Genomic DNA, 19,147 nt, shown 5'->3' on the forward strand with positions numbered 1-19,147 from the left:
CTCTAGTGGGCAGAGCAGTCAGAGCGGGGAAGGCTCGCAGAACCCAAAATAGAAAGCACGTCATGAGCGCCGCTGGCCCAAGGCTTGTGCTTGGCAGCTCTGCAAGCCGCAATCAGCACGGCTTTACTGTTAGCAATCCCTCACTGCCTGCGTGTCAGAAGACATCATGTCTATTGTAAAATCTAGAGGCATTATCTTTACTGGCCAAAAGAAAACAGTGCACACTTAGAATTTGCTTAGTAAGACACATAAGACCAACTACTGGTCAGTAAAATTAACTCAGGATAAATTCATGTAACTTTTTTAGATATTTATTGAACAATTTGGCATTGTTGAGAGTGTGTCAATGACATTATCAAAGTACCACTGTTTAAAGAAAAAAAATTACTAAGAAGACATGAATATATACATCATAAATTAAGGGTTTCAGTCCTACTTTTCCTACAACCAAAAATTACAGAAGGGTGAGAGTTCATACACTTTCAATATCTGCTCCAAAGGAGCCTGCTTGCTTCTCATTGTCAAGTTATTTTCCATAGGAAAATTCTTGTAAGTATTTTGGAGTTCTTTAAACTAATCCAAAGGAGAAAATTAATCCCATGCACAAAATTTTTAAGGTTTCAGCTGAAACTATTCAAGTTGAGTGTCTCAAACAGCTAACATGCAACACTGGCTTCCCTTTCTGTATTAGCAATGTCATACTTAGCATCATTCAGCAGTCTCAACCAGAAGCTAATGAAGACTAGTGGTTTTTGGGTTTCCACCACCTTAAGATAGTGAGGTTTCTGAAAACATTTGGTCAAGGATGATCCATAAACTTGGAGCATGCGTCTGGGTCTTGCAGAAGGATTTTGTCACTGGTATGTGTTGTCCTTGTTTCCTTTGCCCCCTGTCTCACACAAGAACTGTTCTCCCCACACCAAAGGTACTTATTCTTGCCTCAGAAGGGCAAGGGAAGGAACAAGCAGGAGAATCTCAAGACCCATGGATTCCCTACTACAAGTCTGTGAAAGAAAGGAGGAAAAACTTCTATGAGGAGAGCAGGATGCCAGACAATGCAGCAGACTTATTATCTAAATGCTGTCCTAGAGTAAGAGATACTGTCTCAGTCTTTGATTGATATGAAGCCAATCTGTGTCCCAAAGTTAGTGCCATCACGGAAGTGAGAATAAAATTTATCAGGGTGGCATGCAGTACAGAAAGTTATGTTTTGGTTCTGGTCTGTGATAGAATCATCTTGGATGTTCTCAGGAAGAATCCCACCTTTCTCAAGAAGAATCCTGAAAAAAAAAAAGAGAAACAGAAAATATTACTGTTTGTACATCCTCACATTCCATAAGGCACTATCATTAAGGCAGAACCTCAAACACCAACTGAACAAACTGTGCCAATATTGTGATTGGGGCTTTCATTTGCTTTTTTTGTTTCTTTCTTCAGTATTAGACTAAAATAATTACTTTCGTGCAACCTGTAAAGTCACATTAAATTTGAACTTTTGTCTGTAATCCATTGACTAACAATATGTAATGGTATAACAATAAAATAATCACTGAAATCCAGCAAAAGTGAGCAAATACCATTCATTCAAAAGTATCCTTTCTTGATCAGGAAAGAACTAGAGAGTACTTTGTTGAGAACCTTCACCATATTAGTGCTGAACAATACAGTATCAAAATAATTATTTGTAATAAATGTGGAATTAATCTTTTGTTCCCTCAGGAGGCTTACCTTGTTGCTCTTCTGATATCAATATAAGGATTTGCAGAGTCAAATAGTCTCACACATTTTGGATCAATTCTGTGAAATTCTTTTGCTGATTCATGAGGGAGTCTATAGCAGCAAGGTCCCACAGATGGACCCAGCACCACAAGGATATCTTTCATGTTACAGCCATATTCAGACACCATAGCATTCACTGTGGCCATAGACACTCCTAACAATGTGCCCTTCCATCCTGTGAGAGATGAGAAGTTGAAAAAAAATTGGTATAAATTTTCTTTTTTAATTTTCTAGCAGCTAAAAATAAATGCAATTATTAAAGGTATAAATTAGGAGATGCATTTACACCTAAAATTAAATAATTATATCTAATAATAAATTAGCTTAGAAAGCCTCCCCCTTCCCCCCCAGATTTCACATTAACAGCAATCAGTTTTCAAATATAATTTTGTGGAGATGGAAACCAGAGACAGGTGTTTAGATTAGAATTCCAGAGTTCTTTTTCTCCAGGTGTCCTGGTTTGGGCAATTAGAGCATACCTCACAGCTCCTCAGTGTTTGAAACATTTAAGTGGGCATACAACTGAAATATGTCAGAAATATATTTTTATAATATATTTTATTATGTTTTAATGTTGTTTTTAGGGGGAACAAAACCCCAAAAAACAGGCTCAAGCTAGAGATATTTTTTGGAATAGACAGGAGCTAAGTTTGCCCTTGGTCATTGCTTGGAACAGATAAAAGAAAGCCCAGCTTTGGGTTCTTGTATCTCATTTTGAGTCCCAGGAAATCTCTGCATTGCACAGGGAGTGCAATTCCTACCAGAATGAGCAGCACCACAGGCTCTTCGGACAGGATCAGCAAAGAGCACGGGTATGCAGTCAGCACCTGGAGCTGCCAGCGTGACACCCTTCTGATCTGTAACTATTCCATCATAGTCGTCAGGCTCTGTCTTTCCCACAATACACACAGCATTAGCGTGATCTACCTGTCAAAACAAAACCAGAATGTGGACAGTGATATGGCTGCAAAACAACCCAGCTCTGACTAATACAAGGTTTTTTCTTTGACATGAAACACTCTTATGCATTAACTGATTATGCATGGAAATCAGGTCTCCCTTGTTCAAATGCCATGAAGATGTATCAGTAGAAAGCCACTATAAAAGCAATGGTGTATTTTTCTTTTAGGAGAAGGTGCTCTGATCATTTATTTGATTATTCTGCTTTGTGGTAAGTTAAATATTAGAACAGACTTGGAAGGATCAGTGCTGCTTCTCTATATTGTGACAAATGGCTGATAGTTTGGATGGCTATTCCCCCAGATAAGCTGCACATATTCCCCCACATAAATGCTTTAATTGTCCTGCTTATCACAGGTTCTTGCTGACAAAGATAAGAACAATGCCTACAATTTAGCCAGTGATACATGAAGGAATATCTCAGCCATTTACTTGAATCCATTGTTTTATAAGATACCTTGACTCTGTGAAAAGCCTCAGGGTTAAATCCTGCAGCATTAGCAAGCCGGCGGAGATTTTCTTTAACAACAACTTGTGGGTCCCTGCGCTTGGAGCTGCTGAAGAGATTGCAGGAGCTTAGAGTTGGTATGTAGGAGATCCCACCTGTCCTTGTGGTGAACCCATGTAAGAAAATATCATCTGCCAAGGCAAGAAAACACAACAAACAATTGCTTTCAAAACAAGATCAAACCAACTATTACACGGGTTTATACTGAAGTGACCTGGAATCAGCCAATCAAGTAAAAGTATTGCTTTACCTTAGATTTAGCTGTGGTATTTAAATTTAAGGATTTCTAATTTCCTTCTTGCTCACAATCATGCCATAGCAGGGACACTAAGACATCAGGAATGTCTGGGGCTTCAGACCAGCAGAAACTCTTATCCTGCCTTTCCAAATTATGATGGTAACTCTTGAAGTGTGCAATTCCTACACAGACAGGAGTAGATTTTATGGTCGGCCCTCCCTAAATCCAGGACTGTCTTTTCTCAGATCATGTTCAGGCCTCAAACAGTCTTGCCAGACTTTTGCTGTATTTTTATGGACACTTCTTCCTTTTATACACTATTATACACTGTTACAACATCATATAGAGTTATTTGATGCCTGAAGGCATTTCCAAATCTTAGTCATTTTGCAATACCCTGGAAGAAGTATGCTTGGTAAGTCTCTATAAAACTGTTAGCTGGAGCTCTTTACCTGGGATCAGGGAAGATCTGAGGATGGTGAGCTCCCCTTTCAGGCTTGGCAGGCTTTCCAAGTACATCTGAATCTCACTTTGGATGAGTGCCATGTCCTGTGAAGGAAGCATTTGCCCTTCATGCTGATGTTCTGATATCTGCAGGCTTTCACTGTCAGGTGCCACCTGTAAATCCTCAAATTCAAACTGGTAGACTGCTGTAAAGAGATGGTCTATATATACTTTCATTAAGTCTTTTCTGAAGGTAGGGACAATAACTTTAATAATGCTCAGGTCTTTTTCATCCAGTCTCTGTTTGACGGTGTACAAAGCAGCAACTGTAGTCTGAGCACATACCACCTCCAGTCTTCTCTTCAGACTCTGAAAACCTTTCAGAGCTGGAAGCAAGGACTCTTGCTCACCATTCCTTTCACTCCCCTGCCTCTGGCAACACATGACATAAACAAAGGGAGCATGGCTGGAAGAGCATTTCTCAATAGCTTCCAGAGTGTTGTGTAGTAATCCTTGGATGTTGCTCTGCAAGTTGGCTGTGAAGCTGAACAGATCTATCAGTACTGCTTCCACCATATTCCAGGATATTTAAAGGTTTCTCCAACTGCCAAGTAGTAACAAATCAAGAAAAACACACAAAAAGTCAATAACAGCACTGTTAGTCCGAACACAGAATCATGTCATGGCATTTAATTCAGTGATACTGTGTAGAGAAGGTACATAGCAGTTAATTACTGACTTAGGCTTTCCCAGCATCAAAAGAAATTCCAACAAAAGAAAACTAGAGGAAATGGGAATAATTATGTATTTATTTAAGCATTTAGATATTTCCCTACCACCCTACCTACTTCAGGTCTTTCCCAGGTCAGGGATGATGAAAGGTTGGTACATAAGATTAGATTTATTGAATCAATTAACACTCATTAGCCTAATGGATCTTCATGACATGATTCATGGGCTGTCCTCCAGTTTCCATGATGCAAACAAATACAGAGGTCCTTTAGCTTCCTGGGACTGGAGGAGTTTCTGTAAAAATTTCTTTGGAGGTGTTTAACATACTCATATCTAAGGTGGAGTTCATGGCAGTAGAGTGCTGAGCTGTGAGGGCAATGACATTTTTCCCGACAGGCCTTCACAAGACCTTTCGTACTTCTCCCTTCTGCATTTCCAAAAGTATTGACTTGCTAATTTTTGACTTTTGTGTGAAGGAGCATGTGACCAGGATAGTTCTTCTTTTCAGCATGCACAAGAACCCAGCAGTGGTTACTGAAACTTCACCTAGTAATGGAAGAAGTACTTAGAACTAAATTAAAGCAAGAGAATATGGTACACAACTTCATACCTCAGCTTTTTTACTCTGCTAGCTGCACTCTGCAGCTGAAATCAAGATGTGTTAAGCTTATCCAATATCATCCTTTCATTAACATTTTGTTTTGTGGTCCATGGTGTAATTCCAGTTTTGGTGTTAGATTTTTTCCTTTCCTGAACTTTGTTGATCCAAGCCCAGCTAGGCCTACCTGTGGAAACACGTCAATCCATCTTTTCTTCTCTCTGTTGCTATGAGGGGCCAATTTACATATTCTCTCAGAAACGTCTTTCTTTTCTCTCTCTGATAATCTTTCTGTTTCCAGAGCAGGCATCCAGAGGTTTGGAACAAAAGGCTAGATCCCTCTGCTTTGGGAACCTGAAAGACCCCTACTTAGATTTCATTACTAAGCACTATGCTTGATCTATGAGAAATATATGCACCTTTACCAACAGTTTTAAGACCCTATAATAATTCAGAGTATTTTTCAACACCATCTGTTTTTTTTTTTTTTGTACAGCAACAAATTGGGCATGACTATTTACTTGTAGGATAATTCATATCTTTGCAGGAACAAAGTACTTGAGAATCTTTTTAAGTCTTTGAAATCAGTGCTCTGCTACCAGAGCTAACCACACTAAATAATGCCTGGCACAATTTTCCTACCCCAAGACCTCCGTTTCCTGTAACCACATTAACGTTCTGGCTTTACATCACTTCATTATCCTGCAAAAATACTACTTCCATGTGTACTTGAGGCCTATTGTTATGGTATATGTGATGTACTACTTGGCATTTTATGTTTGTCTCTGGACTCCCAAATTTTCTCCACTTAAATGAGAGGTCAAAGACCTTTGTGGTTTTAAAAGATGGCTAATTTAGAGAAGGTTTTACAGAAAAAATTCTGTATTTTCTTCATTGTTCTTTCCCCCAGACTGGAAGAAAAATAATCCTGACTGAAAATGATGTTTTCCTTTCTGCGAATTGAACACTTACAAAGATTAATTGGTGACTATCAAAACAGGTGAGCTGAAAATATCAAAATGTGACACCAAATAAAAGCAACTGCCAAGGAATTTATGACTCCTGATTTTGCTCAGAGTATTATTTACACACAGCTGATAATGGATTTTAGAGCAAAGAGCTTGCTAAGAAAACAGTGCTGAAACAGACTCGTGCCAAAGACCATGACTTAGGAAATCAGAGTATTTCCTTCTTTACCCTGACACTCTCTCTGTGGGAGGCCTGTCTGAGTGTGACACCATCCCAGCCACAGTACAGCAAATAGTCCCAGGAAAGACAGCACAACAGAGGGGTGTAGTGCAAAATGAGGTAATTGCTCCACTTCAGATATGTCAGTAGTGGAAGGTAAATAGAGCTCGTTGCTGTTCTTTTACTTGCCCAGAAAAATACCACCAAAGAAAAGGTGGAAGGAAAGTGTTTGATTGCATACATTGTTATTAAGTTGTGTATGCATTGCAAAGACTCCTTAGGGGCAATTATTGGGATGTACACATAGGAACAATGGGGCTGATTCATCCTCATATCCTTCCAGCTTTGCATCACAGAGTCCTTGTGAGGACAGTGGTGTCAGAATAGATCTGCTTACAATCATAGCAAAACTGATTCTTTTCTAAGTCACTCCAAAAAACCACCCTTCTCAAAATACATGCTTGCCAAGCACAGCAATGTTTTAGCTTATGGGAGATGAATTTATGGTTATTCAGGTTTTAATTAACATGATCTACAGTCCCAGTGTTCCATTGAAGCCACATCCAAAAGAATAAGTACATTTATTAAGGAGTTGATAGTTTTGGTACACAATTCATGACAAACACTTGCACAAACTTGAAGCCAAGGCCACCCATTAGCTGTTTTCTCACTTCCTGAAACTGACAGTACAAACGTTTGGAGGTTATGAGAATTTCTTGCACAGATATCAAAAAAGTAGGTCAAAGAAAATGATAAATAACAATGTGAGAAGTGAGGAAGGTAACAAGAGGAAAAAAGCAGAAAAGCAAAATGAATACAGAAAAAGAAAAATGAAGGAAATAAAACCAAGCTGCAGAGAAGAGACAGTCCAGGGTGGAAGAGAGATGCAAAAAAGCAATTTTCAAGAACCCCAGAAATCTAATTCTAAAAGTGCACTGCTGGCCAAGAAAAGATTGCTAACAATTTCCTGCATCTTTGAATCCTGCTGGTCATTTTATATTAGAAGAGAAACTGAGAGAACAGACATAATTTTTTGAAAATTAAAATAGCAGGAGATATTTAATATCTGCCAGAGAGAGATGCCCTGAGAAAGAAAACAGGTCATTGAAGCGGCCCAAATGAACAGAGATAATAGCACGTGTGTAAAATTTCAACAAGAGCAAACATAAAAAAGAAAATTCAAAAACTAGAGGGGAAAAAGAAATACATTTAACGTTCTTAAACTGGATTCAAATAAAACATTCTGCTTCTTTTAACCTAGTTTATTTTAGGCAAGGTTGAAGAAGCAGAAATCACCACATACAATGAAAATACTGAAGCACACGCAGTTTTCATAAACACAGGAGTTTACTTACACAGGTGGACAATCCTATTGCATTCTGAAAGGTACCCTCTGACAAAATACACAGACATTTCCAGCTTTATATATCGCACTTCTTTCAATCTCGGAGCTGACTTGCACAAGCTGGAAATTCCTACCCTACGTAAAGGAACCTGTATTTCTTCTTTTTGACTGGACCGTGCTTTGCTGCTGGCTACACCGGAAAGAACAAACTGTACTGCAAGGCACAGCACGATGAACAAGTGCCCGGGGAGCGCTGAACGCGGAAGCGGCGTTAGCTCTGCTGTGATCACACCTCCTTCTGCTGCGCCGGCTTTGCACAACCACAAACCAGCTCCCAAACACACGGCGCGGCCAAACACGACAACCCCGCAAAGAAGGTAAAGGAAAACTAATGCAGAGCAGAGGAGTTTCCTTTTCTAAGCTGAAACTTTCTTCACTGAAGAATTTGGCAGCCAGCCACGAAGGAGTGTAATCTGGATCTACGCAGAGAGGTTACACAATGCCAGCTTTTGGGGCCACAGGTCCCCAATGAGGATGGCAATTTCTCCTTGCAGCAGTTGGGAATTTCACACAGCTAAGTGAAGAAGTCTTAATCCTTTGACAGGATAATGCGAAGGTTAAAAGGCTAGCAAGGAAGTGAGGGATTGAGATCAGGCTTTGTGCAAGAATCAAAAGATAGTAAATACACTTCCTCAGCTGCGTTAAAATCATAGTCACGACTGTTAAGTACATGACAACGGAAGAAAGGGGCAAGAAAAAAAGGACAGTAATTTTTAAGGGACAGAGGAATTAATAAAGTCTGATTTCCCATATAAAATGCTGTCTCCTGTTCCCCCTTTCCCTGCAACCACAGTAAACCTACATTTCTGCCAGGTCCAAACCACACACGGTGAGTGCTCTGCGATTTCCCCTCCTGCTATTCTGTTCAGCATGTGCTGGACAGAGGGATGAGAGCTGAATCCTGGTTCTCCTTCCTGAACGGGACTGATGACGCAATCTTGTCCCTCCTTACCCAGACATCTCTTTTCCTGAAGTTTGCAAAAGTCGGTCATTTCTGAGGCTTTCCATCCCACTGCCAAACGTGACCGAGCGAGGTCATTAAAAATTAACAGAGGAGCTGCTTGGTGGAGAGAAACCAATACAATAATTTTCTTTCCTTCAGCCAGACTAAGGAAGTAAAAGTAATTACTGGTGTTATTTTTGGTGCAGAATGCTGAGAAGGAAAAGGACAGAAAATATTCAGGGTACAAAACAATATTGAAAAATGACAAATGAATGAAATACTATATTTAGCTTATGGCACTTTAGAAAAGGGATTAAATAAATAGGTCATATGCAGAGATGAGCTATTAGTTTAAAAAATAGTTGTTACAAATATATAAGTAAGTATAAGTATAGTGTATAAGTGTTATATTTATTTGTATGTTTTATATTTATTTATATATGTAAATTGATTAATATATATAATACATATAATTAAGTTGGTTAACATAACATATAATATTTGTAATTTAAAGTTAAATCTGTTATAAAAATATAAAAAATACAAAATAGGTAAATTTAAAAATCGAATTATAAAAATAATGCGATTTGGGGTTCAAATTCCCTGCAATTGCTTAGAGGAGTACAAGCGGGGCAGAGACAAGTCCGTGACTACAGAGCAGGGCATGGCATAGGCCAGAAGAAACTGGGCCACATCTCTTGTCCTTCGTAACCCAGTGGTGCTTGGGAAAACTGGATGTTCTCTGCAAAAGAAGTGATGGCAGCAAGTGCAGTCTAATCCAGTGAATGGGTAACTCGGGGAGCCGGGGAGCAAAGGGCGCGGAGCAGGACGCCCTCAGGCACCGCCGAGCCGGGCGGCGCCACCGCCGCGGGTGGTGCGACCGCCACGCGTTCCCGAAGGGATCCCTCCCGCCGTGTTCCCTCCGGCTCCCGCAGGGACCGGCCCTGCTCTCGGCGGGATCAGCCCCTCTGCCGGAGGGATTAGCCCCTCTCCCGGCGGGATCAGCCCCTCTCCCGGCTCCCCGTGCCCCTGGGCTGCCGCAGGCCCGGGCGGCGGCGAGGAGCGGCGGCCTGAGGGGCGGCGGCCCGGAGAGCGCTGCGGGTGCCGTGTGGCGGCCGGGACTCGGGAGGAAGGCGGGAGCGCGGCCTCGGGCATTTAAGATGCTCTAAGGGTACTTTAAAAAGTTAGGACTTTGCTCACAAACTGACGGTCTGCTCTGCAGAGAAGCAGGAAGAACATCGTAGTATCACATCGCAGGTTTATTTTATGAGATTCTGCAAGAAAGTGTTCTAATTCTCAGTGATTAGCTTCGAGTAACCTGTTCTTGCTAATTAAAAATGAACCAAATGAAATAAATGGCTCGACCTGCGATCCCACGGCACAGCCCTCAATATTGTTTTGTCTACAAGAACTAAATTGAAAGAAGATAAAGCAATTCACTTCTTTTCTATCCCTCCAGTTCATCACTTCTGCCTGAAATGGCCAAGGAAAATTCCCCATCCCTAGCTGAAGTTGTAAAACGAGTTGCAGAGCAACAGCAGTCACAGGCATCAGACATAGAAAAAAGCAAAGCAGTTCTTTTCCTATTGCAGGTAATAAACCTTGTTTAGAGTACTTAAATCAATTAGTTTTCATTTGATGAAGAAGTATTTCCTTGAACAAGAGAAGCTGGTGGTACTTAATGGACGAGTGCATTCAAGTGTAAGACAGCTCTTCTGTTCCTGTGTGTGGCATTCAGGCTCAGCCAAAACTGGGGGTGTGTACTTTTGTTTTTAAGGCCACAACACAGCTAAGTGTTCATTACAGCCGGTGAAACGTTGGTTTGTTACTTGAACAAAACAAAACAAAAATACTGGGCTGAACCCACAAAGTGAACCCACAACAACTAAATGCAGAGTCATAGCTTTTTGATTTAAAAAAAAATAAATAATAATTTCCTAAGAAATTGTGGGGGAAGGATTTTAAAAATTAATTTTTTTTTCAGATTTTCACCACACTGTATAATTTTTTTTCTTAGCATCTTTTTTGACACAAAATACTTTTTCCCCCCTTATGTTTGAAGTGTGTATCTTAAGTAGCCATTAAACACTGGTATTACTTGGTACTATTTTGTAGAGCACTGGGCATGTGTAGTTTTTGTGAAGACTCTGTGATCATTTTTTTTGTCTTTTATTAAGCTTTCAATTACTGTTTAACCTTCAAGATCAAGTTTCTATTGAGAAACTTACTTTTAAGTCTGAGAAAAGATGATTCCAATTGACATTTTTGAGGATGGAAGAACACAAATGGAAATAGTACTGTTCCAATTATAACATCTGTGCATAGGTCTACAACTGAAATAATTGATATTTGAAATTTTGCACAAAAATAAAATTTCTGAAGTAACAGTGAAATCTTGTATTTTTAGGAATGCCAGTGGACTTGCCATACTTTACAAGAAGCTTTGTCCTGTATCCCAAAATATAGTCTGATGATACTGCAACAATAATTTGTGATCTTACAATTTAAAATTATGTATCTGTTTTAAAACAGACCCAGAGAACTTTAGAGCCCTAGGTAATGAAAGGTCTTTTCCAGGCTTGATGATTCTGTAATTTCTTATGATAGTTTGAAGTACTGCTTCCTGGTTTTGTTCACTTCTCCTCAGTGAGATGATGTAGATGCCTTTTTAGGACTAGATAGATATTTCATATGGAATTGAAAAAAGCTGTGATTAATTCAACTCCCAGCTACTACTGTGATGAAGTCAGGATTAAAAACCTCAGTTGAACAGTCTAGTTAAGCTCCATCACCTCTCAGACACACCCCTCTATGTGTCTGTATAGGTTTTCAAGGGATTTTTGGCATCTATCTTGCAACTGTGAGGTATTTAAAAGTGAGTTCAAAGGTATCTTATTTAATATTTTAGACTCAATCTAAGGGGAGAAGACTAAGATAGTGTTCTTACATTGTGCCTCTAAGATGATGATATTAAGAAATATAAGTCTAATTATCTTCCATTCAAACCACATTAGACAAGTGAAAAAAAGGCTGTTGAGTAAATATAAATTACAGTGTTTAACTAGACACTTAATATCTTTCTACAAAAAAATTCTTAAGTGAACACTGAAATATTTTACAGGCAAAGTGCCAGGAACTAGAAAAAGAAATGAATTCTGTTCTGTTAGAAACGAAGACAACAGAAAGGGAGATACATCTGCAAGACGATGCCACAGAAGTGACAAAATATCGCTGTGAAAATCTGGAGGCCCAAGTCAGAGCCCTGTATTCTGAAAATTTAAAATTGAGGTGTGATGCAGAAACAATACAAGAGGAGTTTGAGATGAAACTTGCACGAAATAATGAATATCGGGAAAAAATAAAGGATCATAAACATCTCTTTTGGGAGATGGAAAGTAAATTGCCAATTATGATTGAACTTGCTGAAAAGAAAGCGGTTGTGGAAGAATTAAAGGCAAAGAAAGAGGAATTAAAATGTGATCTGCAGAATCCAGAAGGATCTGTTATAAAACAAGTGCAAGTATGATATTTCCTTTTTGATTAGTTCCTTTTATGTGAAATAATTTTGATATCATTCATATAATATAGTTATTTTGTCTAATATGTCTATGGTTCATGAGGGACTGAGTACAAGGGAATATAGGTAATTCATAATGCTGCATTAATTGGAAAAATTTTTAGTTCAATATCCAGTTAAAAATATCAGTATTGTTATCTGTGTAATATTGTAAAAAATATTTATACTGTGTGTTCGAATGAACTCAAATATGAAAATATTACACAACTGTAAGTTAAGCTTTATCATTGGATAAATTTACATGGACACTTTTCAGAATTCTGTGAAGATTGCCATATTGTTACATGTAAGAACACAATATTCTTTAAACTTTTGCCATATTGTTACAGGTAAGAACATCATATTCTTTACACTTTACTGTCAACAAAATAAATTTGAGCTGTTTGCCAACAGGAGGTAGATTTGATGAGATGGTGATAGAAATAAGAAGAGAGAAAAAACATGTTTGGTATTCTAATCTAACACTGTTGGTTTTACTTGACCCAATTACAATTTTTACTAATAACAACTACACAGGAATTTTTCACCGTGGAATTTTGCCAATATATGGACAAACACAAGTATGAAGTTGAAAGGGGACCACTGATTTAAATTTGATGTAACTTGCATTATTGAAAATTTGATAGTATTCTGTTAATGTAAGTTGATGAAAATTTGTTTGTACAACAGATCTTTCAATACTGAAAAATAAAGACTAATTAATATTGTATTTCCCTATGAGAAAGAAAAATATATCTAAAATATTACACTATTCTTCCATTTTGCAGTTAACTGCACTTTAAATAAAGACCAGCAAATTGAGCTCAAAATCCTGTATTGTTTTAGTTCTTATATTTCAGATCAAGAGTATACATTCTTACAGGTGTAGAACCATGTGATAAAATATTTAATAAATAACTTTTAATTACCCATCCTAAATTATTATAATTTTAATTAGTATTAATAGGTTTATTGTGAAACTGCTTATTATAGACCTTTATCCCATCTCCATTAACTGAGACTGTTTAGATGAGACAATTTTAATAAATATATTAGATGAACTGTGCAACATTTCAGGGAGTGAATTTCTGTATCTTGACTTTCATCTGCAGGAAGAAATCACACATTTAAAAAGTGAAGTCACAACATTGAAAGATTTGATCAATAAAAAAAGAGATCTGCTGGAAGAAGAGAAAAAAAAGCATGCTAAGCTTAGAAAGGAAATTGAGGTGAGTCATTGGGATAAAATTTAATTGCAGTTCTCCTGATGGAATGTAGATAATGCAAATGAAGTTTGAAGTACTTTATACAGCAGCGCTGGCTATACATTGTTAAAGTATATGTAGTAATGATGCTGTCTTAAATTCTGATAGTCTTTCTAAAATTCAGAACTTAATTGTGAAGAACACTTTTTTTCTGAAGTCTTTTCAGAAGGACTTCATATGTGAACTTTTGGATTCCTTGAAAAAGAAGAGGTCACTGAATAGTAGTAAAGCAACTGCACATTTTAAAATTTGTGTGATATTTCTGAAATACTTTACATTTCACTGCTGACTTGATTTTTCATGACTTGATAACTCATCAGTGGGAGACTAAAATGCACCAGGAAAGTGGACTTCCTATGAATCTCCCTAATTTAAGCTGGCATTAAATTAGGAATAACACAACAGCTCCTAATTAGCTGATAATTTAAAATTCTAATCAATAGTTAAAAGCTTGTCTTTTAAATAATTGAACTATATTTTTCATTTTGTTCCTTACTAAAATACCCTTAGAAAATTTTTAATTTGGAAGTTTCTTACCATTTATCTTGTCAGTTTAAATAAATGCCACAAAATTTAATGAGCAAAGCTTAATTATATAAAGATTAAGTGATTTAAGGTTAGGTCTATTGCCCTTTTTAAAATGTAGGAGGAAGAAAGAATCATTTTTTTCATGTGACAGTGAACAGAGAGAATTTTTAACCTGAAAAGTAAAACACAGCTGCTTTAGAATAGATCTGCTAGTCAGCATTTGAGAAAATTTTTTATTACCAAGGCAACATCCTCTTAAGAAAATTCTCTAAATCCAAAGTTAAATTAGGTAGCCTAAAAATAAAGTTCTCTTATCAAAATCAATTTAATTAAATAGAGAAGGTTAATCTTCACTTTTGTTCTTCAGTTGTTTGCATTATATATTCTTTCTATCTCAGAAGGAAGCAGGTTCAAACCCAAAGCCTTTCAGGGTATTATTTTCTATTAAGAACTCTCCTGAAAACAGTCCAGTTTTTAATATAAGAACTGACAGTGGATAGACAGACACATTTATACCCAGCAGTCATCAGCACAACTTGGAAAAGAATACTCAAGTCAAGCGCAGGAATAAAGTGAGATACTAGGCACATGGAAGAGGTTTCATTGAGCTGCAGTGGTGGAATTCAGCTACAGACTGGTGGCACTTGATGTAATTGTTTGGAGCATCCAAAGGAGGGCAGCTAAGGTGGGCCTGGAGGGGAAGCCATAGGAGGAGCATCTGAGGTCACTTGGTCTTGTTCAGCCTGGAGGAGAGGAAATGAGCAGAGACCTCATTGCAGTTAGAACTTGCTTGTGAGGGCGAAAGAAGCATCTCTGCTCTGTGGTGACAGTGACAGTATCTGAGGGACTGGCCTGAAGCTGTGTCAGGGGAGGTTCAGGTTGGACATTAGGAAAAGGTTCTTCACCCACAGAGTGGTTGGACACTGGAACAGCCTCCCTAGGGAAGTGGTCACAGCACCAAGCCTTCACAGAGTTCAGGAAGCATTTGGACAATGCTCTCAGACACATGTGCAACGCTTGGGAATGTCCTGTGCAAGGCCAGGAGTTGGACTTGATGGTCTTGATGGTCCTTTCCATCTCAGCATATTCTGTGACTCTTAAAGCAGCCTGTGAACCTTTTCTTATTCTTTTTCCTGAGCACTAGCCCCTTCACCCATTTCTTGAAAAGCAGATCCTGTTCCCAGCATTGGACAAGGTTGTCAGCAATAAATCAGGGTGGTTATCTGTGCAGGGTCAAGGCTTCGGTCATAAGGATAATTCAAGATATCCACAAATAATTGAAATTTTGTTGTTATGTAGAAGTAATTAAAAAAAATCCCTACCCAAAAGACTGTCTATTCCCCTGCTGCCCTCTTTCCCCAATGCCAGTGTGTGACTGTATTACTCTTGGCAGATACTTGCCTATCCTGTCCTTAAACAACCCTAGTGGTGGAGATACCCTGAATGCCCAGACAATTTTTTTCTAATGTTTGACTTTCGTGTACACAAGATCCAATAGAAAGCACAATGTTGTCCCTTCCCTGTCTCCAGTAATCATATTAGTGCTCCCTCCCTCAGCAGATGTCAGACTGTTCCCAATAATGATGCTAGAGAGGCATTTCTAAAAAAAGCAGATAATATTGATCATAGATGTTTCAGTGTTGTACAGTGCAGTCCTAGTGATGCAGATGCCCCAAGCACTCGTTCAGATGAGTGAATCTGACAGCATCCCTCAAAAAGTTGCAAACAATTATAGTGGTGAGTGAGGTAACATGGAGGCAATGAGGTAACATGAGGTAGCAAGCCATCACCAATAAAATAAGGCAGTTTATAGAACACCAGTGAGCCAGTTTCCTAGTTATTTGTGAAATTTAGGCAGTGAGATTTGCAGGAAGTCACCAACAGTGCTGTGAGTTCTGATGCAGCTGTACATCATCATGTGCATGTGAAATACAATGTAATGAATCTTCAATAAGTAGACACAAGAGTAATTATACACTACCACTCATATGCCATTTAAACTAGGGTAAGTAAGCCCAAATTTCATTAAGGGAATGCTCATTATTTCCATTTTTATTGCAGTGAGTGTTTCATTCTTTTAACACTTCAGAATGCAAATTTACTTCTCCACATAAAGCAGCAATGAGGGCAGAATTGACAGTCCTGCATTGCCGCAGTATTGCCTAATAAAAGTGCCATTTTAAATGCAGTGCAGCTACAAAGGTGCTACTACAGTCAGCAAGGTTACCTCATTTACATTCCCATTTATACCCAAACATGCTTGTCAAAGAATGAAAATTTCTTCTTTCTCACCTCTCATTTTGGAGCCTCGAATCTTCCACATGTAAAGCCTTGCCAGAGATGTGACATGCTGTCCTTGGGTGGTATTAACTTTGGTAAATTTTAAACATCTGCAGAGCAGATATCCACACTGACCTCCACACTTAAGGTCTTAGTAGGACAGAGCTTTTCTTTCCTTAATGGGAAAGTGAGGCATGATTCATGTCCTAAACCAGATATCTGAAATAGGTCAGATGAATGCTTGAGGGCCACGCAGGACTGGAGCAGGGGCTGAATTAAAAGGGGCCTCTGGCGTGAGTGGCAAACAGAGGCGTGGCACGGCACTTTGTGAGGCAATTCATGCAGGCAGGACAAGCAGGCAGGGGTACAGGTTTTCTTGGTACTAAGATTTACTGTGTGCTGTTTGCAGTGTTTCTGTTGGTTGGTAGGCTTTGGGATTTCTGCTAGGAATGGTTTGCATGCATTCCATGACTGTAGTTAGTACAAGTGTATGTAATCATATGGAACCCTCCAAAAAGGATGTGTCTGTCCAGACCCATTCCTGAGCTGAACTCACCTCTGTAAATAGTTTTACTGGAATGATTTTATGAAGGCTTTTTTTTTTTTCTTTTTAGGTACAGAATAAGAGATATGATGCTATATTAAAACGTTTGCATTGCCAACTGAACAAAGTCCAATCAAATAAAAGACAATGGCACTGGAACATTCAGCAGTTGGAGAAGAAGGCTGCAGAACTAAGAAAATGTCTTGGAGTAGCAGAGTTACAAAACATCATGTAACAAACTTAACAAAGAATAGAATGCACGTAATCTTTTCCAGGCAGTGGTTTTTTTTCTGGAAATGCTAGAAATCTTAAATAGCCTGATAACTGGGCCAGGCCTCAGTGATTTCTTTCTTTTTAATATTTTTCTCTCTTTCATTTTGTGGCCCAAACTAATAGCCACAATAATGAGTTAGCTGTTCAGGAATAACTTAGTTGTTCAGGAAGAAAATTTGTGACACTTCCAGGTGTTTTCAAAATATATGTCAGTTTTATCTAAAAAGTTATAAGTCAGCCAAACAAGATTTGGGAAGTCCCTTTATATCTCACTTGGTCTCCGGATGTTGGGATATATGCTGCTTTTCCTACAGAGAAATTAATATTGGTATATATTTGCACTCCTGAGACACCAAAGTTCTTTTATCTTTTATCCACATCCCTTTTTATTGCAACTTGCTAAGGAACTCTGAAATCTTAATGGCCCGTATTTTGCTCTGTGGGAAACTCACATAGAAGATGTTACAGTATGCTAGGATGTTTTGGAATGGGGGCCAAAGGCTGTCCAGTTGTAAAAGGCTTTGGAACAAGTACGCTCCAAACTGGACTTCAAATCATCTGACTTCAGCTGGTCTAATAGATGTTAGCAAAGAGGAGTGAGTAGGTACTACATCTGGGCAGCTTGTAAAATGGAACAACTCACCCTCAAGAAACATGAATGCATTATAGATTGATGATAGAGGAATTTATTGTCTGGAAGATTTTAACTAATATCTAACATCTAAGTGCTTAATTATCTAAGATGATTCAACATAAATGACAAAGTATTAAAAATTCTTGTTAAAGCAGTAGTGAACAGTAGCCATTTTCCTTTACTTTCTTTTTATTTTTATATTGCTTGGGGTTTGAAGAATTTACACTTAAGGCAGTCGTTCTGCTTGAACATAACTTGTAATCTATGAAAGTAGATTTTTATTTCAGGTGTTGTCTTGAATAATTTAGATTTACCTTTACTCATGAATATAAAATGAAGACTTGACTATTTACTGTGAAAAATGTTAAACTGCTTATATATTGTTATTTTAGGAAAGCAAGGCTTAAAATGTAGTATCATTATTACCTTCATACATTCATATATATTTACATTTCCCTTAATCTGTTATTTCACTTAATATAAAGTTATTTTAAGCAATATCCTGATTCATTAAGGCTCTCTCTCGACATTGTTAATCTCTCAAGGCTTCTTTTCTCAGTCTTTTTCCTTTGCAATAATAGGAACCAGGCTGCTTTCATTACAGCAATAAAGTAGAAATAAAAACTCTAATAACCAAATCCATAGTAATAGTATATCCTAAATATTGAGTCTTATTGAGTATGTAGTGCAAACCTGTAACATTACAATTGTTTATCCCTACACAGAGCAACATAGCATCCATTTTATGCATGTGTGTGTTCTAGAAAGGGTCCAGATCTGAAAAGTTGGAGAATTTACTGTGTTATTGTTAGTTTCAGTGATTAACTGCTCTTCTTTTATTTTGCATGATTCCTAGTTTCAGTTTATTCATCCATCAAGTGAAATGATTGTACTTTATATCACATACAATGATATAAGTAAAAATACTGATGTTCTGTCTTCTTATTGGGTTAAATAGTTCAGGCCTTCTTGATTATCAGATCTGACCAACAGCTTTAGCTTAATGCATCCCCCCCAAACTGGTGCAACATCCAACATTTTCAGGGTCTTAAGATGATGTACCCTTAAATATGCCTTTTACAACTGATATTATCTTGTTTTTATTTTTAGTTTCTCATTAGTTCTGCTCCAGAACAATTAATGCATCAAAGTATGTTTTGTATCTTACTTCAACTAAGTTCACTTAGTTGAACTTAGTTGAAGTAAGTTACAAAACTTAAGTTCACTTTGACACCTATTACCATGGTCACAGTTTAGCCTTGCATTTATTAG

The 19,147-nt window shown here is 38.0% G+C and overlaps 2 protein-coding genes across 2 annotated transcripts; one reads left to right on the forward strand and one right to left on the reverse strand.

The window, feature by feature from the left end:
- Positions 1-299: 299 nt before the first annotated feature.
- LACC1 (laccase domain containing 1) lies at positions 300-7,903 on the reverse strand. The gene is made up of 6 exons (XM_059466345.1): positions 7,803-7,903; positions 3,938-4,533; positions 3,197-3,378; positions 2,541-2,706; positions 1,729-1,954; positions 300-1,280 (listed from the first exon to the last, which is right to left on the reverse strand). Exons 2-6 carry the CDS (start codon positions 4,503-4,505, stop codon positions 1,106-1,108), a joined length of 1,317 nt encoding a protein of 438 aa, XP_059322328.1. The 5' UTR covers positions 4,506-4,533; positions 7,803-7,903; the 3' UTR covers positions 300-1,105.
- Positions 7,904-10,261: 2,358 nt separating this feature from the next.
- On the forward strand, positions 10,262-17,203 carry CCDC122 (coiled-coil domain containing 122). Its single transcript, XM_059467003.1, has 4 exons — positions 10,262-10,387; positions 11,917-12,315; positions 13,464-13,580; positions 17,039-17,203. The coding sequence occupies exons 1-4, from the start codon at positions 10,274-10,276 to the stop codon at positions 17,201-17,203; spliced, it is 795 nt and encodes a 264-aa protein (XP_059322986.1). The 5' UTR covers positions 10,262-10,273.
- The last annotated feature ends 1,944 nt before the right edge of the window (positions 17,204-19,147 follow it).

Source organism: Ammospiza nelsoni, chromosome 2 (assembly GCF_027579445.1).
Source record: "Ammospiza nelsoni isolate bAmmNel1 chromosome 2, bAmmNel1.pri, whole genome shotgun sequence".
NCBI lineage: Eukaryota > Metazoa > Chordata > Aves > Passeriformes > Passerellidae > Ammospiza > Ammospiza nelsoni.